Below are 25,416 nucleotides of genomic sequence, written 5' to 3' on the forward strand. Positions count from 1 at the left end.
AAGGTTCAGGGACACTCCCAAGTGATACAATTAAAAAGAAACTATCCATGGATTGCAGCCATATAATTTACAAGTGTCTTGATCCCCTCTAAAAATTGATGCTGAGATGCAAGCTACAAAATTTTTTAAAATGAAACTACAGATTGAAGGCTGTCTAAACCTCACTGCTAGCATAGTTTCCTGCTCCTGGAAATGCACACTAGATCTTTAGATCAAGGTTTCCCAAACTATGGGTCAGGACCCACCAGTGGGTCACAAGCTGATTTTTGGTGGGTCGCAAAAAGTTTTCAAAAAATAAAAATAAAAACTTTGCAAGCAGCCCTGCCCAGTTTGCAAAAGAAAAGCATTAGCTGGAGTGCTAATCTGTGGTATGAGATAATCTTCATACCCCAAATTAAAATGGCACATTTGCTTAGTAATTGATGTGTGAACCCAGTTTTCAGCTGTTTGTTTTGCCTGGAAATCCCTAAATGCACATCTTGCTCTCCAGTTCAGCCTTCTGGGTACCCTGGAATGACTATAATGATTGGGGAGGAACAGTCCTTGTACTTCATTGCTAGGGAGAGTCTATCAAATGTCTACACCAGTGGTTCCCAAAGTCTTACTTGGACTTTAGGACTGCAGGTGAGCATTTGTGGGGGTAGTGCTGAGGTGGGGGATGTCCCAATGGTGTCACAGCTCTCATGGCACCATGGGAACCCAGGAGTTTTTCCCCTTACCTGGGGAGTCCTGCTGGTCTTGGAAAGAGTCCAGGAGGCCTGCAGTGTCTTCCATGGGCCTCCCTGATGCTAAAAATTGCTGAGTCTGGTCTAGAGGGTAGAGCCTCCGTCTGCCTGAAGATAACATCCACAAGGTCGCCAGTTCGAGGCCACCGGCACCGTGCAACCTGGAAGCAGCTGACAAGCTGAAGCCAAGCTATTCCATCTGCTCTGAGCGTGGGAGGATGGAGGCCAGAATGTGAAGCCAGATCGGAATGAAACACCTGAATGTAGTGGTTCTTGAAAGAAAGAACCTTCTTTCAATTGTAAAAATCCCTATTTAATAAGGGATTTAAATAAAGCCTGCCTATGTAAACCGCCTTGAATAAAGTCTTGAATAAAGACCAAGAAAGGCGGTATATAAATACCTGTTGTTGTTGTTGTTGTTGTTGAGTTTGGGAATCAGAGCGCACTTCCGGTTTTTGCGCGAAAACCGAGTGTAGCATGATAATCAAAACTAGAGATCAGCATGGCCCATCTAATATCAAGATACCTGTTTCCACGGCTTTTCAGTTGCTGAAAATAGCGTGACAGTGTTTTGACTTTGGCACAAATTGAGGAGATGGCACAGATCTGCATGCCTGCTGCCTGGAATTTCACTGACGCTAAGTGACATAGTATTTCATGCGCACTGAACTGCAATGTAACGTAACTAAAGAGGCTTTTAAAAAAGCATTCCACATAGGCTAAAAAAAAAAAAAAGCATTACAAAGGTGAACTATACTGAGTTCTCCCTGCCTAGTCTCCTCTCTCTCCACCAGTATGAATCCTTCCTACACCATCCCTACATGTGTTGGTCCGTACGTCCAACGCTACGCTGACATCACATAACATGCTGGTTGCCTGGACTCACAGGTGTAAGCCACCCTGATTCTTTCACAGAAAGCTCACAAACTTATGCGTTACTCTTCTGGGACAAAGAGTAACAGGCCTGTCCAGGAGTGAGGATGAAATGTTTCTGTAAACACTGAAAGCAATAAAAATTGTAGGCGCCTTTAAATCCAATTGATAGAAGTGTTTGAAAACTTTTATTTTCCTTACTCAGAAGTAAGCCCATTGTGTTCATTAAAAATTGGGCTGCAAACCTAACTTGCCCATCAGAAACAAACACCTCTACCCAGTGATTTCAGAGGAAGGAACATGCGACAGTCCCATCCTGAAGTCAATGGGTCTCAGAAGTGGTTCATTTGAGCCGCACTGCATCGTCTCTAAGGTGACAGGTGACCAGTTCAGCAGATTTCACCAATATGTCAAGGAAGCAATTGGTAAGACAGGCTCTGCTGATTCTGTAGCTAACTGCCACAGTGATTTAGTGGCTGCTTTTGTGCACTGGCTCTAGCTGAAGGTTACATTTTCCGAAGCCTTAAGATTGGCTTGTCAACCATTTTCAAAAAGAAAAAGAAAAAAGAGGACCAACATGAATTTTCATTTATGACTAAAATAAAAGGAAGTCATGCCAAAGAGAAAGAAGGTTTGTTCACTATACAGGAAGCAGGATGTTGATTAAGCTGCAAGGGAAACAAAACCATCCTAATTTGGCCAGTCAAGAACCTGCAAAGATCCTTTCATTGTGTCCTCTATTCTCTTCTGCCTTTGGTTGATGTAAAGAACATATAAAGTAAATAAGAATGTGAAGGCAGTTAAGAAGAATATGAGTGTAATGGCTCAAGTTGAGTGGGACATAGAAGATCCCTGATCCAAATCCCTACTCAGCGTGTGGTTGGTCTGTGGAACTCCTTGCCACAGGATGTGGCAACAGCATCTGGCCTGGATGCCTTTAAAAGGGGATTGGACAAGTTTCTGGAGGAAAAATCCATTACGGGTTACAAGCCATGATGTGTATGTGTAACCTCTTGATTTTAGAAATGGGCTATGTCAGATGCAAGGGAGGGCACCAGGATGCAGGTCTCTTGTTATCTGGTGTGCTCCCTGGGACATTTGTGGGTCGCTGTGAGATACAGGAAGCTGGACTAGATGGGCCTATGGCCTGATCCAGTGGGGCTGTTCTTATGTTCTTATGATACAAAGATAGCTACAAAAAAATTGTAACACATCCTCAGGAGGACAACTGATTGTATATGCAAGCGAGCCTTGTGAGATCAATTTAGCACCACCACAGAAAAGGAAGCAATCCCTGCATCATCTCTTTGCTACCAACCTTACTGAAGCAGGGCAGTGACAGCAACTAATCAGGGACAGGATGGGGATGTGGGCAGTCATATCTGAACCTAGGCTGAGAGGGTCTCCAGTTCAAAGGTACTTAAGATTAGTTACTTGAGCTGGAAACTGGAGATGTTGCAGGCTGGAGCCTGAAGTGCATCAACCACAAGGTAGCTTGTGCTGACAAGGCAAAGGCAGAAGACTAATCTTTGGGTACTATAGCAGGACTACACCATCAAGAGACTTCATACTGCTTTCCAACAGCACAGGTCAATGTTGCACAGTTCCATTCTGCTCTTGGAGAGCTTTGAAGTCTGACTCCAAACAGTCTTCAGGAGCTCAGTAAGCTCAGGCCCAAATATCCATCATGGGGTTTCTAGTTCAGGTTCAAGATCCAAGCAAGAAGAATGGAGACAGTTTCCAGAGGCAGGAATTTGGAAACGTTACTTTCTCAGTAGGCCTTACTTTTTGCATATGATCACCAGACAAGCCTCCACGCTCTGTCCGTCTCACGCACACACACCCCCTCTCTCTTTAAGAACACAATTACCTGGAAAGTGTACGCCCACTCAACTCCCACTCCCATCAACTTACTGAGCCATCCCACGCTGGGGCTGCGCTGCACCCGGATTTCATCATTCAATGTGCGGGTTGCTAGACAGGGCACAGAACTCTCAAGCGGGCTGCGTGCTTTAGTGTCGCAACAAGCAGGACATAGAGCAGGAATCAAGAGCAGCAGCAGCAGGAAGGAGGAGGAAGACCACAGAGTTAAGAAGGAGAAACAGAAGAGCTAAAAGCAACTGCATAAAGCAAGAGAATTATGACAGAAGAGCATTCCGACTCCCGCATTAACACACCACAGAACAACACACATCCAGGCATCGACCAGAAATAACGCAGGTTTCAAATTCTGCCGGCTTCATGAGAATATGTACTTGTGAAACGGCACCGTGCACAGTTTCAATGTTTTGTAACCTTTCTCCTTTTGTAGCTCTCAACCCTGTAGATCTTCTTTCAATTACTATATTTGTCTACTTAAACAGATAGAAATAAAGAAAAGAAAATGCGAGGTGCAAAGAGACCATTGCCGCAGCTTTGCTTACAGACAATCCAGCAAGCCAGTTAGAATTTAGTCTTCATGGTACAGGAGTGTGCCGCTTAACAACCGTTCGCTTAATGACAGACCGCATATATGACAGTGGTCAAAGCAATGTGCTCTTAATGAGGCAGACAGGTCTCTCCCTACAGCAGAGTGTATACCCAACAAAGAGGCTGTTAATGCAGAGAAGAGGCAATCTATCTCCAGCAGCATGTGCAGCCAGCTAGTGTCTGGCAGTGAGTGTCTGTTTACACAACAAAGACACTGCATTGGGTTGAATGTTCACTTAATGACCTGATAACATAACAACAGGCACTGGAGAATATATCCCCTTCATTAAGTGGTACACACCTGTATTTTGTCTGCGAGTCTTTTTGACAGCACAGTCCGTTCACCCAAATGTTTTTCATATCTAATATGGGAATTAAATTCTGAGAATGAGCCCATGGCAGCAAAATATTGTGGTCTCAAATAACATTCTGTGTACTCTTAAGATTTTCTTTTGCCCAACAGATGGATGCCATGGTAGTCTGCTGCAGCAAAAACAGCATGGATTCTTGTTGCACCTTAACAATTTACAGATGTATTATGACAGAAGCTTTCTTACCTAGTCCATGAGACTTATTCTAGTCTATAAAAGCAGATGCCTCAGTACCCCTGTCAGACTTCCATAGTCTGTTCCATAATACTCTTAGTTGTTGTTTTTTTCCTCTCTCCGAAAGTGCATTAGTTCCCTTACATGGGAGTAAGCCCTTTCAGGCCTGACTGGTACACATCTGCATGGACCAATGAAGCTGGATCAAACCAAGAAAGAGGGCTTGAATTCAGTGGACACTACTCTTTCCGTACCCGCTTCCTTCCTGGTTCCAAACTGCCCTCCTCCCTGCCCCAATAGCGAAATCACTGGTGCAAGTCTGAGGAGACCCACTGCAAAATGGGAGGCTTATAGAGGTATAAGGGGATTTAAATCCCCTTTCACCTCTGCAGACTCCTGACCCAACCTGTCCCCCCACTGCCTACAGCACACCCACTTTTGGTGCTGCTGTGGACAGGATTGGTCTATGAGTCGTTTACTTACAAAACTTTATTCTCACTTTTCATCCTTGCTTTGTTTATCTTTATAATTGATGTATACAGGTGCAAGCAGAGTGAGACTTGCTAAAAGACTCGTTAACACATTTGCAATTAAAAATTCAACTTTTTTCACAAAAGCAACATGTTAAAGCTTAAAAAAACACCCCCCCAAAAAAACAGGCAGGTAAAAGGAGAATTCTCAGTCTGTGGAAGTGCTTGTCTTTATGTCAAAATTTTAAGGCTCTTTTCCAGTGAAAAGTCAAGTTGGGCTAGATTTCGAAGGCAGGCAAACCTAAAAAGACCTGTTTCTACAACTCATTTCTCTGTCTGCTCCTTCCACTTGCTGTTGATAAAATTGCTTTGTATTCTTCATTCCTCCTCAATAAAAACAATTTCCAGGAGAGGTTTGTCAGGGTAAGGTTGGAGCAGAATCTAGATTTAAGAGGGCCTCCAGACCTTGGTCCTTGAGATCAATGGTTTCAGTTGGAGGCTGAAATGCAGTAATGAGAACATACTGCTCTGTTGGGCAAGCAAAGGCAGAAGGCCAGGCTCTTAGTATTTATACGAGGTCCGGTTGGTACAGAGTGCTGGCCAATGGCAGGGTCCAGTGCTACACAGGAATATTCCATTCTGTGCCTGGGAGCTCCAAGGCTTGAGCCCATACACAGGGATTTACTAGGCTTCCTTCCAGGCTAGTCCCTGAAACAAGCCTGTCCTAAACCATGCTAGTCTCACTGTGTCAGCAGCTCCACTGTCAATGCTGCTGAGGATGACTACATAACTCAGTGAAGGTCCAACATAAATGTATGCTGAGAGCACAAATCTAGACATTCCATCAACTGTTCCCTCCCTGACTGCACCTTGCTCTTCTTTCGAATCCCTGATCTTTTCTCTCTATAGCCATCTGGCTTGACTTATGCATCACTCCTAGCGTATTACTTGCATAACATTAAATAGCAAATAATTATGTGCAGATAATACTGTACGAAGAAATGTACAGTGAACACCTAATACATCTAGACCAGGGGTGCCCAAACCCCGGCCCTGGGGCCACTTGCGGCCCTCGAGGCCTCTCAATGTGGCCCTCAGGGAGCCCCCAGTCTCCAATGAGCCTCTGGCCCTCCAGAGATTTGTTGGAGCCCACTCTGGCCCAACGCAATTGATCTCAGCGTGAGGGGGGCTGTTTGACCTCTCGCGAGAGCTCCCTCCACTGCTTGCTGTTTCACGTCTGTGATGCAGCAGCAGCAGCAGCAAAGGAAAGGCCAGCCTTGCTTTGTGCAAGGCCTTTTATAGGCCTTGAGCTATTGCAAGACCTTCATTCATTCATATAAGTTCATCTTTAATATATTCATTTATGTAAACTTGTGTAAATTTATTCAAATTTTAAATGTAAATTAATTCTTTTTTTCCCCGGCCCCTGATACAGTGTCAAAGAGCTGATGTGGCCCTCCTGCCAAAAACTTTGGACACCCCTGATCTAGACCATCAAGAACAGCACTAGGAGATGGGTCTAAGGAAGGAATTCTCAAACACCAGCGGAGAAATCCTCTCTTCAGAATGAAAAAAAATATATATATTTTAGAGCAAATGGCAACTCATTGGGTACAGAACTAGCATTTGGAAGGTGTGGGTTGAAGAATCTCTAGTCTGGATTTAATAGCTGGCATCTACAGCCCTGCTGGTGACAACACAATGGATCTTTTCCACTCCTTCTCCCTAATGAAGTTATCTGGTCCCCATGTAAAGCCGCTGGAGAGGCTTGGGGGACCCTCAACAATGGCACAGGATGGCACAGGATTTGGCACAGAGAACTGCAGGAAGAGGGTGTAATACCTGCAGACCATTAGCAGAAGCACCTGCTCTAAGATCAGTCAATAAAGCTCTTTTTGATCAGTTTGCTGAATTGCCCCACTAGGCACAGCTTTGGTTATGGAATTTCTACCTATCTCCACATCAGTACTCCACATATCAACACACAGTACTAAGACACACATACAGAACAAACTACGTTGAGGGTTTTTTTAAAAAAAACTTGAATAAAGCATAGATCAGTGTTACACACATTAGGCCTCTGTAATCTCTTTAAAAGCACACAACAGTGTATTCTGAATGGTCTATCTATACATTCGCAGTGGTCAAGTGGCGCAGCCTGATCATGGGGCTACATCATGGTCAAGTACTCCCACACAAAAAAAAAATTCTCTGCCCATAGAAATCTAGCCTATAAGGATGCTTTGGAACCTCTTTCTGTGACAGGCTGAAGCTAGAAGCACTTGTCTCCCTTCCCTCCAGAGTCCTAAACTTCCACTCCTAATTCCTTTCACTCCAAAGGTAAAAAGAGTTTCCTTAACAAGGAGGATAGGTGCTAAGAAAATAAAAAGTTCATGCATGTGGGTGGTACACAACCATGACAGCTGCCATACTGCATCATTCCAATTCCATGATTCTGGGGCTTCGGCAGCTTTTCTCTCTTTCATCAGAATCTTTTCCTGACAAGCTGAGAAGGGTGGACGGTCCCCTCCCGTCCATACAGTGATGCAGAACCTTAAGCACTGCTAATTCCTACTTATTCAAAACCATGAAATAAACTTAGAAACAATGATATCTGAGAACTCTAATGCAGTTGATGATTGTTTGGTTTGCCATGTGGCAAACAGATGCAGGCAGATTTTTGTGATGCCCCCTAAGGGGGTAATCTGGAAATGCTTTTGGAGGCCCAGGTAGCCTTGGTGGTAATGAGCGCCTTGTATCAGCTCCAGTTAATTCACCAGCTGCAGCCTTACCTGGAGAGGTCTGACCGAGCTACAGTTAGCCATGCTCTGGCCACCTTCCAGTTGGATCACTGTAATGTGCTCTACATGGGACTGCCCATGGAAAGCATTTGGAAATTCCAGTTTGTACAAAATCTAGCAGCCAAGGGGCTCATTTAGGCTGCCCGGTAGGAGCATGCCACCCCAATTCTTTACAAATTGCATTGGTTACCAATTCGCTTCCAAGCTCGGTTTGAGCCTGCAAGTTTTAAAGCCGAATTGGTTTGGAACCTTAAGGACAGTCTCCTTCCATATTTGTAGTCCTATAGGCTCTAACAGTCAGCTCAGACTTCACTCCAGGTGTCCTTGTCCTCAAAGGCACGAAAGGCATACTAGGAGAAGGGGCTTTTCAGTGCTGGCCCCAATTCTGTGCTGGCCCCAACCTCGCTGTTAAGATTTCACTGTTTCAGGGGAATGATTAAAACCCAGCACTTTTTTGTTCAGCTTCTGAAAGATTTGAAAATTGCACTAGTGGCAGGGTTGTTACGGTGGCCTTCAGTTTGGGAGTATTGTCATAATATTGCCTTGAAAAAAGTTTTGCTTCATTGTTCTATTCTCGATCTTTAAGCGGTCTTGGGCTGCCTTTGTGGCAAGAAAGGTGGGATAGAAATGTGTTAAATAAGCCTAGTGGATTTGACTCAGCTCAGCATTTCATAAGAGATTGAGGAGGATGTTATGTGCGTAACACAGGATGCTTTACTCAGTATTTTTCTTGTCTAAACTACTACACATGTGCTTTGTTACAAGACTACCAAAAAACAACACAAGCCCATCTCTTTTCCCCATTAGCAGTGGACATGTGGTTAGAGCGACGTGCCACAGCATTAGAAGCATTCAGAAGCCATAACTGAGGCGTGGGTCAGTATGGTCTGCTACTCTAGGGTGGGTTAGAAGTGATGCCAACGGGATGACGATGGAGTTAGTTTTTGGTGGGTCTCTACGGGAAGGCCACAGCCCACTGGCCTCTGCATTACCATTATCGGGGTTGGTAAACATCCTACTTGCACTGGAGACGGTCTTCCCGATGTCAGCCAATGAGCGCAGGTTGGATTTTTTGGTCTGGTGCCGATGCTTCCGGAGCAGCGTGTAGGTGACTTTGTCCTTCATGTCTTGCTTCAACAGCCCTGTCTCAATCTGATTGTCAACAATCATCTCTGTGATAAGGAGGAAAAAAAAAACTGTTTGGAAGTCTACTGCTAGACTGGTCAACTCCCCTCCACTCAATACACACAGACAGAGTTGTTGGCTGTTTAATAGCGGCAAACAAGCATATTTGAAATGCCATACTTCTTTTTAGCGAGGTTTTATATTCTCATTGCAGGGATATATATTTCTTTGCCTTGCATTAATAATGTTGATGAACAGGGAACTTTAGCTCTGAGGTTGGGTGTGTTGAAATGCAACACAGTGGAATAGTTGGCGATTGTGTTGTTAGTTCCATGTTTAGTTGGTAGCACAGGATAGAGGTTTCTGCAGAGAATATTGCTTGAGAAAGTTGTACAGGCTTTATATAAGCAATCCCACCTTCAGATATTACGTTCCTGAGACAACCATGGAAGGAACATGTTGAGGTCTGAAACTTATGAAATCCCTCAGGTCTTGAGCACAGGAGAAAAGATACAGGCACTGTATCTGATGTGGCCTGCGGATGTTTAATTCTGTTGTGCTCCATGTATCTTAGTGGCAGGTGCTACTAAGTGCAAACCCCATGTACCTGAGTTTGGGCGTGGCTGTATGTATAAAGCAGTACAATACATTCAACTGGCTGCATGGTAGCTATTCTCAGCAATAACACTCAGAGCACAATCCTAACCAGGTCTACTCAGATGCAAGTCCTATTTTGTTCAATGGGTCTTACTCTCAGGAAAGTGTGGTTAGGATTGCAGCCTCAGTGAATTATAAGCTGTCCCTTGTTTGTTTTGCATGGATGCTGTATATATCTGGAATCTAAAATAAGATATTTTTTTTTCAAAACACAACATTGATAATTTAAAAAAAAATGTAAATGTGCAAGCAATGCTACTGAAGATTTTGAAACTGGCCCAGATCATAGTACTGTGGCAAACCTGCAGACCATCTGTAGCACACCAGTGTCCCATGGCGCAGTGACTGAAAATCGCTGCATTGTTTGACCTATTCCTGGAATCGTACTGACTGCAGTAGAACTTTCAAAACTGAACCACAAAACCAGGGAATCTTCAGATTCTGCCTTAAGCATAGTCTCTTTCAACTGCCATATAAGTTCCCAGTGTTAGCTCTCTGCCCATGCTGAGCCAGAGACAAAGCTAACCATTTGGCTTAAGGAAAGTTGCAGGCAGCTGAGTCACACTGAGTCAGCAGAATGACTCTGCACCGGAGACAGTCGCACCCTAGTTAACAGGGGAGAATTCGATTGGATGCTCAGACTACTAAAACCCCGGTCTGCAGCTCCACCAGTGCAGTAGGTGTTAAACTGAGATACTGCTGCCGGAGACTTTGTTGAACTGAGAACTGTGTTTATGCTGTGACTGACCTTGGACTGACTAACTGACTGTGTTGTGTGGATACTGATTTGGATAAGGTAAACTGGACTGCTGTAAATCTTTCGTGTATGACCTGGACTGTATTTGACTATTCTCTGTGAAGAACTCCTTGCTCTAATATACACCAGAAAAGTTAAAGGACTCTGCTGTGTCTGCTGTTTCTTTGCATCCTGCTTTGCTACTGGGACACACCCAAAGCTCCCCTTCACAAACACCCAGAAGGAGGAACAGAAATTTGAAGTCTTGTAGCGCCTAAGCCCAATGTCCCATTCTTGAATCCTAATAATTCTGACAAAACTGAACAATCATTTGCTGGATGAGGTGCCATAAGACCTGCTTACCTACTACCTGAGGGAGTGAAGATGCCTCCATATCCAACAGTATGGAACCTTTCTCTATACACGTCCTCAGCTCAAATAAGCTATGCAGGGATAGCGTCGCAACATGGGGTTTACTCCACCTCTCTCCTCCCTGTTCAACTTTTTCTTCAAATTTGATCCACCTGCAGGAGAGAAAAGGGTCGTCAAGGATGAAGTTACAAAACGGTTGCTTTTCAGGTCATTTCTTTTCAGCCTGTTGTGAGGTGTTTGGAGACAGCCAGTCCCAGAAATGTTAGAGCAGCTAAATGAGAAGTCTCATCTCCCATACCATTTAATCTTGTGTATGCAAGTCCCAAACACCTCCATGATGATATAATGCAAATAGCTATTTGCTCTTCCAAATGTACAGCCAAACCATGGTTAGAGCTGCTTGTCTGCCTCCATGACCCGTTTCCTAAGCACACCAATCTCTAGATGCAGTGGTCTCAGTCGGCAGAGCAAAACCAATAACCATTGTTTGGCATCATTACTGAACTGACAACCACAGTTAGCAGGGCTTGCAAACACAAAGTCCAACAGGTGCTGGGTCTCCCATCATTTCAGTAGACAAGATTTAATTTTTCACCGGCTGGACCCAACTCCCTTCCACACAGCTGTTAAAGATAAAGAAGCTCACATCAGGTCAGCAACTTACAACCCTTGAACGTGGTTACGAAACAGTCCTTAGGTGGTGAAAAATGTTTTACACAGAGCAGCACTTGCCCTTTGCCCTAATCCTCAACTAAAGCAGGAGACAACTAAAGACAGACTTGCCTTTTTGTCCCGGTGCGTCTGGATAAATTTTCTTTAAATCATTACAGTAACCAGTAGATAAATAAGGAACTGCTCCATTCTGTTCTTTTAATTGACACAGGGTTTTATTCCCCTCCCATAGAAACAGACTTAAATACCATGGGAGATAAAGTTCCCTCTTAAAGGGTCGAACTACATATTACTCTACATATATTTTTGTTTAGCATTACACCATCACCAGATCAAGGCCCCAACACAATGCAATGAAACCAGTGGAAGTCAATTTCTCTCTTAAGGACCTGCAATTTAACATATCCACAAAGTACCACCACAGATCAAATATGTTATCAGAGGCCCCTTCAGTCATCTTCAGTGGACACTGTAATTAAGGGCCCAATCCTACCTCATTTACTTGGGAGTAAGCCCCATTGGCTATAATTGGACATATAAAGAACACATGCTTTGCAAGCAGATGCTACGAGGTTCAATCCCTGGGTTTTCCAGTTCAGTCTGAAGATGCAGAACCAACCAGGAGTGCTTCCGGCCACTCCCAAGCATCATATATGATGGTGATGGCCACAAGGGCAGCGTAAGATCTATGGGCATCTGGAGAGGGGTAACAAAACCCCCTCTGCCTGCTGCTGCCAGCTGGTTCAGTGGCATGAGAGCACCAGTCCCAACTGCCCTTATGTCTGAAAAAGAGTACAGGCATGGAACAGGTGCACAGGAGAGGGAAGCGGTGGGCTAGAGCAGTGAGGAGGTGGATGCCAAACGTGGCTGAAAAGCAGGATATGAGTATAATGAAAGCATAAGACGAGAAAGCTCATGCCAAAGTTAATTTTGTATTCTTTCAGGTGCCACAGGCCTCTTAGCCATTCTGTCCTACACTTGTGGTTTTTGTATTGCTTCCAGAATCATGGTCTGTTGCAGCATGATTGGCAAAGAAAGCAAAGGAAAGCTAAGAAAAAAAATTATATTAAATGAAGCAGCAAGCAGAACTTCAGAAAGATGCGTGTGCGCTGGTGTATAAAGAAGTGCATACACTTCCCTGTGCAAACCACATGTTACATGTTTGCTGCAAGAAAAGTCAGGGTAATAGCAGTGGTTCTTACACTAATCACAGTGTGCAGAGCTGCCTTTAGGAGTAAGAATGCTGGAATTAAGAGAACAAGGTGATATTCACAGTTTGGGATTAAGGTATCCAAACATAGTAAGAAGTGCTTAAGACAGGAGGCAGAGAGGTGGACAGCAGCACTCAAATAAGAGAAAACTGGAGAGCTAGTATTTAAAAGTAACGATTGGAAAGAGAGAGAGCGGGGAGCTCAGAAAATAATGAGTCAATGCTCTATTCTCCAGAGGATTACTTGACACACTTTTTTCCTAAAAGAGAAATAAAAATCCAACTCTGGGACAGAGAGAAGCTATTGCCATGTCACAGTAACATTTCAGTTAAGCAAGTTTCATTGGAATAATTTCTGGCTTCATTATACTGGTGGCACCTTCAATTATTGTCTAACTGTGTCATCACCCCAGCACAATTTATATGTTTGCATTGTTCCCAAGTGGCCATGAAGTTATTTCAATCTACTAAGAATCCAAATGTGATTTTTTTTTTCTGTTTCAATTGACCATCAAAACAGAATGCAAAATTCCAAGTGCTTTATTTAGATTAATCCCAAACAGAAGTCACTAGGCTGCAATCCTATCCATGCTTACCTTGGAGTAACCCCACTGACTATAACGGGACTTACTTCCAAGTAGATACGCATAGGATTGAGCTCTGTGACAGCAATCCATGCATACTTTACCTAGAAAAAAGTCACACTGAAGACAGTGGAACTTACTTCTGAGTAAACATGTATAGGTCTGTGCTACAAGCAACTGAAATCATCTGTGAGAACTTTTGGGTGCTTTATTCTGTCACACTAACATGCTTTCAGTTAACCATTACTCAGCTTATATGTGTCAATAACACTACAAATTTAAATACTGTATTCCTTTTGCAGTGTTTCACTTATATTATCTCAGTAATCATCTCCATTATCTCAAATGAGGTAGGCCAGTATTACTGTCCCTATACTGCAGATGAGAAACTGAGAACTTGCTGATATGCCTAAAACTATCTAGAGAGTTAGTGGCTAAGATTTGAACTAGGAACTTTCCAGTTCAGAGAACATATACTGAGGTAGCAACCTAAACCCTAAACACACCTACGGGGGAGTACATCGCACTGTGTTTGGTAGAATAAACATGATCAGGATTGCTCTCTGAGTCTTTATGCTCCACTATACTAATTCTCTAAAAAACAAAATTCTCTAAAAAGAAAAATTCAATAGGGATATTCGAAATATATATACAGGATCAAAGCAAATAAGGTTCTAATGTGACTTCATGATGTTACAATTAATATCTTTTGGACAAGTGTCAACATACATATAAAGTTCTCATTCTCTGTGTGTGTGTGTGTGTGTGTGTGTGTGTGTGTGTGTGTGTGTGTTTATATTTTGTTTAAAAAATACTTTAGTGCCTCCTTTAGCCAACATTAAAAGTAAAGGCTGAAATAAATCTTCAGAATCCCTTTTATTGAAAAAGTTTTCCAGAACATCACACAGGTGATGTTCATCTTACATCTCAGGTGGAAGATGCTCCCCAAAATTAAAGGCACGGGGCAAGGGAACACTTCTGTCTTCTTCAGAGCCAAGGGGGGATTAAATGACTTCCGGATTTTGCTCACCTTGCTGTCTCCTTCCATTCCATCTCCTGCCCATCCACTGCCAGGAGTTCATCCAGTTCCGTGAAGAGCTGGGGAGGTGCGGGGCTGTCATCGTCTTCGCCCAAAATGAAGCGGATGCGCTCGGCAGCGGGGGAGACTGCAGAGGTGAAAATACTGCGGTTAACAGACTGTAGGATGATCAAGGAAGTGCGGCTCCTCGCCTGCCCCTTCTCCCCAAATCCGTTCAGCTGTTTCTCCTGGTTGCCCGTTCCACCTGACATTTTAACTCTAAGTGCAGGTTCTTGGCTGTTTTTGTATTTCCTTGGTCTCTACGTCTCTCTTTCTTACACTTACTTCTGAAAGCTTCAAGCCGGGGTAAAGTTCAGGAGGACTTGTGTCCTCGTCCCCCACTCCTTGAAGGCTGCACGTTAACAGCAAACCTTCACAGCTCCTTGTCAAAAAACAGAACAGAAGTTTCAAGCTCAGCACCAATTTGCTCGATGATGTGTGCCCAGGGACCTTTAGTCCTCTGATCAGCTGAAGTCCTGCAAAGTCTTTTCTTTATAGGCAGAGAACCAGTTGGAGCCAAACTATTGGGGGGACACCTCATGGAGAGGAAATAGCTTCCTTCTGCCAACTCTCCCCTCCCTTTGTACAAAGCTGGAACTTTCATTGGCTTGCGAGGCAGCATGCAGCCCCCTCCAAGATTCATTACCAGCGTAAAGGGAATATTTAACAAAATAGCCTGTCTCCTCTTTTGCATGGAAGGCTGTGAGCTCTGGTCCATTTAATCAAGCATCAAGTACACTGAAGAAAAAGTAGGCTGGAAGAACACCACAGCCAACACACCCTCAGGTAAAATGTTGTCTATATAACTAAGAGGAAAGCCGACTTTGGCAACGTGGTTCTATAGTATCAAACTGGAAGTTCTTGGGGCCCCTTTTGACTTGTCAAGCTGTTGTGGGGTGGAGAAGTGAGAACATTTCACACATTATGCTAAAGGAAACCTGGAGTTCCCTCCTGGAGCTACAGGAACAAAGAGTTGCGTGTTAACTCCCTACTTAATCTGCATGATTACTGTGCTTTTGCCATTCACACATCACATTTTTAGGTGCATAGTTCAGTCATCTTAGCTGCATACCCCCAAGAATGCAAGATGTGAAGTGGCCCCTAACCAGTCCCAAGGGCAAAAATGAAAAATGACTGAAATTTATTTCCAAATTAACTTTTTGAAGAGGGTACAATGAATAGGAGGTGTATATCACCACTTGATAAAATTCTACTTGAAAGGATTGCTTTAAAAAACTCTACCAACATACTTTCCTAGTACACTTGTCATATATTATAATAGTAAAATAAAATACCTGTAAAAGTAAGATAAAAATTTTAACATTTTGCATGCATCAACATCTACCCACAGGTGGAAGTACACATATTTGGAGGAACCAGAACCAGGAATCTCTAGATCTATTCCTGACTGTCCCATGTGTTGCACCACCCAGGACTCCAGGAGTAATAGCTCCATAAGTACTGGAGTGGTCCATTCAGTTTGGCTGGCCACTGTCTCTCCTCAACAGCAAGGACTACAATGGACACTCCTATGCACATCTACTCAGAAGTAAAGTCCACTGTATTCAATGAGGCTTAGTCCCAGGAAAGTGTGGATAGGATTGCAGCCTTACCGATCAGGCTAGGACTGATATGACAAGGACAGGCTTTCCTGGTTCTGACTCTTGGTGTGTTCTGACTTTTGGTTTCCACTCAACAGCTGCCATAATCTCTACTCTTGGAATGACAAGGGTCATGGACATAGCTGTCGCATATCCCTTTACTTTAAAGGCATTTCCCCCTTTAAAGTATAAAATTCTCCCAAAGAATAAAGAATTCCCCCATAAAAGAATGTCCTTTATTTGAAAAGCCTGCATCTCCATAGACTTCAATGGATATTCCTTACTTCAAAATGCTGAAATCTGAATACAGTTGATACTGCCTATATTAGAAGCTGAAAAACCCTCTCTGCTCTAATAATAACAACAACAACAACAACAACAACAGGTATTTTTATACCACCTTCCTTGGTCTTTATTCAAGACTTTATTCAAGGCGGTTTACATAGGCAGGCTTATCCAAATCCCTTATTAAATAGGGATTTTTACAATTGAAAGAAGGTTCTCTCTTTCAAGAACCACTACATTCAGGTGTTTCATTCCGATCTGGCTTCACATCCTGGCCTCCATCCTCCCACGCTCAGAGCAGATGGAATAGCTCGGCTTCAGCTTATCAGCTGCTTCAAGGTCGCATGGCGCCGGTGGCCTCGAACTGACGACCTTGTGGATGTTATCTTCAGGCAGATGGAGGCTCTACCCTCTAGACCAGACCTCCTGCCCAGAACTCCTGCTCTAGAATGTCCTTTATTGCAACATTTTGTTCTTGCATCTAGTTGCAACTTGACTTTCAATGAGTAATGTCAGTCTATCAAAAAATTTACAGCCCAATCCTGAGCTGCCTGGCGCACGGGGCTGCCATAGCATCCTGAGTGCAACCAGGCAGCCACAGCTTCTCAGGGAAAGGGGACTTTCATCCCCTTTCCCCAGGTAAGGGAAGTAGCCCCACAATGGGGCTATTTGATTCTGTGGTGGCTCTTTAGCCAGCGCAGAATCAAGGAGTCCCATGTTGGGCCGCACGGCCCGACATGGGGCTCTGAATTTGGTGGTGTCCTATCCACTCACACTGTTAATGCTATCTCTTTCGTTCCTTATCACACCAGAATGAAAACAAGAAAACTTCCCAGCTAGCCATCTTTTCAGTTAAAATGTGCCCCTACCTATCAGCCAAATAAAGCGTTAACTGACCAGTCTACCATTTAATCTACTGTTAAAAACTGTAGTTCAAATACATATTTAACCCCTGCTAATTGGGTAAGAGGCATTTTTTCAAGTGGGTGCTCCTTTTTTTAGCAGGGGGAGAGTAACTGGCCCATCTCACCCCAGCAGTGTCTGTCTGCTGGTATTCTTTTGCATCTTTTTAGATTGTGAGCCCTTTTGGGACAGGGAGCGATTTAGTGATTTGATTTTTCTCTGTAAACCGCTTTGTGAACTTTTAGTTGAAAAGCGGTATATAAATACTGTTGTTAATAATAATAATAATAATAATAATAATAATAATAATAATAATAATAATATTTAAAATTTAGGTTTTTTATACTTAAATATTTTTTTAAAAAAACTCTTTGCTTCCCCACTGAGGCACATGCCTCAAAAACAAGGTTGAAAACAGATCTCCAGGGAGTTTGGTACAGGATACATGTGCAGGACAATTTCAGTGGCAAGTGATTGAAGATTACTGGCTCCCCCCCCCCCAAGCCCTCTTGGTTAAGTGACTCAACCTTCACAGTGCTGACCGAGGTGCTGATCTTGGATTTCCATTGCATGCTCCACCCTTATTGTCACCAACATGAACGCCAAGCCCCATAGTCCATCCTTGGTTGGAACCATGTGCTTTGTAGCCCGACCCTCTCACCTAGGTCAAGGATTCCTTTGAGTGCCAGGCGTTCTTTCAGAAATACTGGAAGCCTCGACATAGAATGTTTATCTTTGTGCATGCCTAACACTGAGTTGCTGGGGTGTCCTATCCACTCAGCACCCCTCACGCCCATTTCTCGGCTGTTTGCTCATTCAAGGAGCAAATCAGATGTAGGAAAGAGAGAAAAGACTGACATATAACAGTTAGGGACTCTCACCTCTCTTCCACCCCAGAGTAACTGAAACAACAGAGAGTTTCTTCTTATAAAAACTGGAGAGTGGGGAGTTTTCTCACAAAGATATCATGACCATGAATAACAAAAGCAAGAATGGAGCTACTGAAACAACTTGGAATTCTTGTTCGGTGATCTCAAAGCAGGAAGCCAGCTTTTCAAGTTCTTCAGAACTCTTCTTCATTCAGACCAAATACTTCTGAACACTGAGAACCTTGCACACTGTTCTCCGACCCTAATGGCCCTAATGAAGGTTTAGTTGGCCCTAATGAAGGTATTATTGATTACTGGGCTGGGGTACCTACTTCATGAGGAAAGGCTACACCATTTGGGGCTTTTCAGTCTAGAAAAGAGATGCCTGAGGGGGGACATGATTTAGACATTCAAAATTATGCAGGGGATGGACACAATGTGTGGACCCTCTCACACAACACCAGAACCAGGTGACATCCACTAAAGTTGAGTGTTGGGAGAGTTAGGACAGACAGAAGAAAATATTTCTTTAACCAGCATGTAACTGGTATGTGGAACTCTTTGCCACAGGAGTTGCCCGGGTAGATACTCTGATCCCAAACCTCCACTGCCTTGTGGCTACATACAGTTATGGAAAAGGCTTCAGGAGTCAACCTCGAGGCAAAATCCGGAGCCGGAGTCCCTGAGGCAGTTCATGGCTGAACACAGTCACGTTCTGGCAACTCCTGCAACGCCGCTGGAACCAACCGTATTGGCCTCTGCCTTTCCATTGGACCATTTCAGCGACGTGGAGAGGGGGGATTTGCTGCCTGGGAAACAGTCTATCCTCCATATCTACTTTACCCAGGCTTTACACACTGGAGAGAACACTCTGTTCCAGAACCACCATTCAGAGAGCGATACCATAGTCTTCAGTCTTCATAGCGAGACTGAAGGATGCCAACTATTGCCACAGGAAGTAGTGATGGCATCTTGCCTAGATGCCTTCAAGAGGGGACTGGATAAATTTCTGGAGGAAAAGTTCATTACAGGTCACAAGTCATAGTAGGTATGTGAAAGCTCTCGGTTTTAGAGGCAGGCTGCCTCTGATTGCCAGATGCAGGGGAGGGCACCAGGACGCAGGTTGTGTCTGTTGTCTTGTGTGCTCCCTGAAGCATTTGGTGGGCCACTGTGAGATACAGGAAGCTGGATTAGATGGGCCTATGGCCTGATCCAGCAGAGCTCTTCTTATTACCCTACTTTTATGTACTTCCTAAATTTATATCTCACAGTTCACATGGGTCAACCAAGCATATAAAATACAAGGTGACACACAATGCAACAACAAAAATCAGTTAAAATGAGAAGCAATAAAAACATGAAAAGTAAAAAAGCAAATTAAAACTGAATTAAAAACCATGTTGAACAGAAATGTCTTCAGCTAGCATCTAAAAATGGGCAAGGAGGTAGCCAGACAGATCTTCTTTGGAAGGGCATGCCAGAGATAAGGTGCTGACACCAAGACGGCCCTTTCTCTTGTTGAGGCCTGCCAAATTTCTGTTACTGGTTGGCCAGAGCGAATGCTCTCTCCAGATGACCTTAATGATGGGCAGGTTCGTGTGGGAGTAAGCAGCCCTTGAGATTTGGGTCCCATGCTGCGGAAGGTTTTAAAGTTCAAAGCCAGTATTTTGAACTGGGCTCAGAGCGCACTAAGAACCAATGGAGCTGACCCAAAGTTGGTAAAATGTGCTATCTGCAGCTTTTCCCAGATACAACTTGTACCGTTGCATTTTCAATGGAAATCCAGTCAAAACAAATTTTCACCTGCCTTCTGCAGGCTTATACCATAGTCTTTCCATGCCCGATCTCGTCTGATCTTGGAAGCTAAGCAGGGTCAGGCCTGGTTAGTACTTGGATGGGAGACCGCCTAGGAATACCCGGTGCTGTAGGCTTATACCATAGTCTTTCGAGACTGAAGGTTGCCAACCATTATGAATGACAACAAGTGTGGGCTCTGGCAGGCCTCCCTGTTGTTCCATCATGGAAAAGGCTCTGCACTCTCAACCAATAAGCTCTGCAACAATCTCCGGTAGCCCTGACATGGGCAATCTCTTTGCATAGTGACTGAAGCCCATTAGGTCATACAGAAACAGTAGTCCTTACTGGACTATCTCTTTTCAAACTGCAGACAGGATATTGCAGTACATATTAGAATGCTGCTGTCCGTGGGGAAAGTTAGTACAGCACATGAGGGAAAGTGCTAGTCAAAACCCCATCTCACTGATGTGATAGTTTTCTTGGCAAACAGAATGTGTCTCTTTCCTGTAGGAATAATTCAAAAATTCAATACCTTGCCTTCAATCTGAAGCAATTTAGTCTAGAAAATAATGTACCACATGCTATTCTTGTTTAAACTGAATGGACCTTTGGCCAGAGCATAAAAACAGGTAACATGTTGGAACAGATTCTTCCTTTCTTTCTTTCTTTTAGTGTTAACAACAAAAGAAAAGCCCTGCTGGATCCAACCTAAGTCTAGTTCCCCACAGTGGCCTACAAGCAGGAGAGAAAAACAGCCTTCTCTTCTGCCATTGCTCCCTTGAAACTGGTATTCAGAGGCATAACCATCGTGATCAGTGGTCATTGATAGACCAGCCCTCCATAAATTGGTCCAATCTCCTTTTAAAGCCTTCCAAGCCAGTGACCATCATCAGCGCACTGTGTGGCAATAAATTACACAGTTATGCGCTGTGCCAAAAAGCATTTCCTTTTTCCCACCCTAAACCTCCCACCAAACAGTTTCATTGGATAAATTCTTGTTCTAATAATAATAATAATAATAATAATAATAATAATAATAATAATAATACAGGTATTTATATACCGCCTTTCATGGTCTTCAGATTTCTCCTCAGACTTTATTTCAAGGCGGTTTACACAGGCAGGCTATACTAAATTCCTATAGGGATTTTTACAATTGAAGAAGGTTCTGTCTTTCAAGAACTACAACATTTCAGATGGATCCTTTTATGATCTGGTATCACATTCTGGCCTCCAGTTTCCTCCCACGCAAGCTGACAATTCTTCATATCTCACTGGAAGGGCGGCCAAAGAGCAGATGGAAAAACTCGGCTCAGCTTGTCAGCTGCTTCAAGGTCTCGCCGTTCATGGTGCCGGTGGCCTCGAACTGGCGACCTTCAGCTGTTATCTTCAGGCAAATGGAGGCTCTACCCTCTAGACCACACCTCCTGCCCTCCTTCTAGCATTGCGAGAGCTGGAGAGAAACTTCTCTCTATCCAGTATTTCCACATTATACGTATTAACCACGTCCCTCGGTCAATCTGATTTTTCCAAGCTAAGAATCACCTTTTGCAAGCTAAAACTGTAGCCTTTCCTTGTCAGAAATGCGCTCCAGCCCTCTGATTATTCTGGTTGCCCTTATTTCCAGCTCTACATTGTCCTTCTTGAGCAGATGTATATACAGCGTGCCATATGCAGCCATACCATAGATTTGTAAAGAGGCACTGTAGTATTGCATTGTAATATTAGCAGGCTCACTCTCAATCCCCTTGTGCAATGACCCCTAGTGTGGCAATAGTATCCCATTATTTCAGCTTCCATTACTTTTTTTAAATGTGCATGCTAAAGTCCAAAATCCAAATAAGGAATTTGCTGGGTCACAAGGTCTGCTGCCGCATAAGCCTGGCTGCATGCTCTTTTAAGTGCCACTGTAATTAATGGGCCGTTCATGGGTTGTTTATATGCTCTCTTTAGCAAGAACAACATATTTTCTTTGTGGCCCCTGGAGGAACACAATATGCCAAGCATGCACCACACAGCCCAGTTCCAAGCTAAAGACCAGAGCCCAATTAACCTGAAGTAATAAACTCTGCACTTCTCCCCTCCTACTGTTTGACCTGCATCAGCCACACACTAAACTGCTCCAGCCACAACTCCCCAAGCCTTGCCCGCCGCTTCAGATCATTCCATATTCCCAATAAGTTACCAAAGAAAGTACCAATAAGGACAGCAGTCACTAGTTTTACAAGTCTTTATTATAGCCTCAATCCTGCAACAGCCCAAGGATGTAACCACCTAGGAAAACTGAAATTCATAATTTAAGGCAGCCATTTTCAACCACTGTGCCGTGGCACACTGGTGTGCCGCGAATGGTCTGCAGGTGTGCCACGGGAGTTTGAGGGATGGTCATTTTTTAGTAGGGGCCATTGGGGGAAGCGAGTCCCCCATCAACAGCATGGTGTGCCTTGTCGATTGTCAAAAGACTGATGGTGTGCCTTGACGATTTTATTACCTTGTCAGTGTGCCATGAGAAGAAAAAGGTTGAAAATCACTGATTTAAGGGGTAATTTAACCTTTGGTGAGCAGAAGATTTAACAGTATTACTTGTACATGACATATCAGTGCCACATCACACACAGGTAATAGTCACATAGAATTTTTTAAAATATGTTTTTTTTTCACATTTTAAAATGTGAACAAGTACCATAGGTTGATTTGTTGGCAAGGCTGCTGTGCTATATATTTTATATCTTGCATTCAACCTATCATACATGTATAGACCCACAAGTCATTCATTTAGTTTTTGCTAACTGTGTACTATGGCGGTCTCTTTCCCCACAATTCATTTCAGGAACAATGCACTGTTTTGTTAGAGCTTCAATTCATTCCAACTGGGCTGTCCAACAAGAATTAAATGGAACAGGACTCACTACCTGCCCCTTTCATTTTAGCAGCAAGAGGTAGCAAATCCTTGCAATGGATTTCAAAATGAACCCCTTACTAGCTGAATACCACACACACCAGTGGTTTCTTCCCAGTTCAGCTGAGGCCACTCTTTTGTGTTCAAATAATACCCTCGAATTCCCAAGGGCAAAAATTCAGTTCCATCAGTGCTGAAGGAATCTCCAGGAACTTGCAGATACAAAGAGACTATCTAAGCATCTGAGGTCCTAGCTGCAACAGAGCTGAATGCACAACTATTCAGTACCGTATACATTTTAAAGTCTTCTGTGACAGCCCTATCCTATCCCTGGCAGCTCCGCCAGGTGCAGTGACACCAAAATGACTACCGCTGCATCCAGTGGCACTGCCGGGCTGCCAGAGGTCTCCTTGGGGGAAAGAGACTTTTATCCCCTTTCCCGAGTAAGGACTCAAGGGCCACAATGGGCCTCCTCCATTCTGCGCCAGCTATTTTGTAGGGAAAGACTGGAGGAGTTTTGTATTGAGCTTTTCAGCCCAACACAGAGCATCGAATCCGGTGGAGCAGGGTCTCCCACCCCGCTCCTCCCCTGCCCTAGAATGCCTCCCCCACGGCCCTCACTGCTGCTTGGAACTCCTACCACGCTCTGGGCGGCATCTATCTGGCGCTGAGCTCAACACCAACCCTTCTCAGTTTGTCACAGACATGTCTTAGGGCATGTTTGTGACACCCAGTGCCAGCGCTGGAGCTCAGTGCCAGTGCTCCGGTATGTTACGATTGAGCCCTAAGACTCTTAAGACTCTTCCCTTGCTTTGATTTCTCCTGCCTGGTAAAAGGGTCTGTAGCTCTCCACAAGGAACACAATCCATCCCATTGAAATGAGTGGGAGTTGTGGGAAAGAGCCTGGAACTTCCATGTGTTTCAATGGGGCCTGTGAAGATTTAGAGGATTTTTACCTCACTCTTCTCATAGGGATTCAAGACAGATTTTAAAGTTTAATGCTAGTATAGAATTTCTGGTGTTAACCAATATTCTGAAACTCTTCATATTGTTCTGTTCATACTCTATAAATCCTCTCCCTCCTTCCCATAACTCTTCATTTGCTTTTTTGTCAGAGTGCCTTCAGCTATCTAAACTCATCTTGCCAGATTCACCCAAATGTCTTGTGGTTTTCCCGACATCACAAACGCCATCATTTGCACCACTGACCATGTGCAGAATGCCCCACCCTTGCCACCAAACTAATCCCTGCACCTGCATTTTGGGATGAAGCAACACGGGTTTTATTTTTAAAATATTGATATATGCCTTTCTGGAACTCTCAAGGTATTTAAAAATCAAAGAAATTTTTTTTAAAGCAAGTAGCAATGCCTCCAAGAAGCTTTGCACCTCAGCTCCTCTCTTTAGAATTTAAGCATTAGTAATCATTGGATTTAGCTGGAAAAGAAATGGTACTGTTACCGATGCAAAGACAACACTACAGGGTTAATTCCCTCGCCAAGCAAGAGGGCTCTGCAATGCCAGCAAAACAGATGACCATTCAATTGTCTCCTTTGGGCAAGAGGAACTGAGAGTTCTGCTGGAAAAGCAAGCTGAGTAGCACTGGAGGAAGACAAGGCTGGCATCCCTTAACTGTGACTCTTTCAGGCCACTTTAATGAATGGTGGCGACTGTCTCCAAAGGCTGAATGGGGTTTGTGCATCCTCGTCACTTCTCCTGAGCTATTCGCTTGTGCTCTGCCTCCCTTTTCCCTCTTCTATGATCTGTTTGCTAATCCAAATTTTCTCTTTAGGAAACAATACTTCATTTTGTAACTTGTGAAATCCTAAGGGGGGGGGGGAATAGAGGACCACACAATGGCATTGCTCAAATTTAACACTGAACTATAGTTTAGCAGTGAGCTTCAAGCTCAAATGCTCTCTCCTCTGCCTTATGAATGTCCCTTCCCTTATTTTCCTTTTACAGCTCCTCAGTTTAACCCTGACCATCCTCTTAATACAATTCATGAGCTTAAAGTTTAAACAACAAAGAGAAGAACTTGGTGGCTGCTCTCAGTTTTAATAATAATAACAACAATACAGGTATTTCTATACCGCCTTTCTTGGTCCTCAGATTTCTCCTTAGACTTTATTCAAGGCGGTTTACATAGGCAGGCAATTTTTAAATCTCCATAGGGATTTTTACAATTTGAAAGAAGGTTTCTATCTTTCAAGAAACCACAACATTCAGGTGTTTCTTTCTTGATCTGGCCGCACATTCTGGCCTCCATCCTCCCACGCTCAGAGCAGATGGAATAGCTCGGCTCAGCTTGTCAGCCGCTTCAAGGTCACACGGTGCCGGTGGCCTCGAACTGGCGACCTTCGGATGTTATCTCCAGGCAAATGGAGGCTCAACCCTCTAGACCAGACCTCCTGCCCTCTCTCTCCTTGGCAAATACTTCTCTCTCATTGGGAATACTCCAAGTCCGAGCATATTTTGGGAATGTGTTTAGATCTATCAGTCACTTAAAGGGTTTAACTGGATTTAGGGGCGCTTAACAGAAGGGCAAAACAACTGAACTGTTTTGTTTGATTCTATTTTCAATTTTTGTTTATGCTCCTTTTAAAAAATGTTAGCCGACACGATGGGGTTGGGATGGGAAGGGCCAAGGTGGACCGTGCAAGAAAACAAGTGGGAAATGTTTCATGAATGTTATGAGTAGGTGATGTCTGGCTCTAAGTGGCACATTTCTTCCTTTCTCATTGC

At 43.8% G+C, this 25,416-nt stretch overlaps 1 protein-coding gene across 1 annotated transcript in view; it reads right to left on the reverse strand.

Annotated features, from left to right (window-relative positions):
- The window catches only part of SLC4A4 (solute carrier family 4 member 4), a 207,368-nt gene that overhangs the window by 71,793 nt on the left and 110,159 nt on the right, over positions 1-25,416 (reverse strand). Inside the window, exons 4-6 of the mRNA XM_066632671.1 lie at positions 14,270-14,405; positions 10,765-10,925; positions 8,876-9,055 (exon numbers count right to left, since the gene is read on the reverse strand). Coding sequence (XP_066488768.1) covers positions 8,876-9,055; positions 10,765-10,925; positions 14,270-14,405 — 477 coding nt within the window. The remainder of the gene's footprint in view (positions 1-8,875; positions 9,056-10,764; positions 10,926-14,269; positions 14,406-25,416) is intronic.

Source organism: Tiliqua scincoides, chromosome 6 (genome assembly GCF_035046505.1).
Source record: "Tiliqua scincoides isolate rTilSci1 chromosome 6, rTilSci1.hap2, whole genome shotgun sequence".
In the NCBI taxonomy this organism is placed as follows: Eukaryota; Metazoa; Chordata; class Lepidosauria; order Squamata; family Scincidae; genus Tiliqua; species Tiliqua scincoides.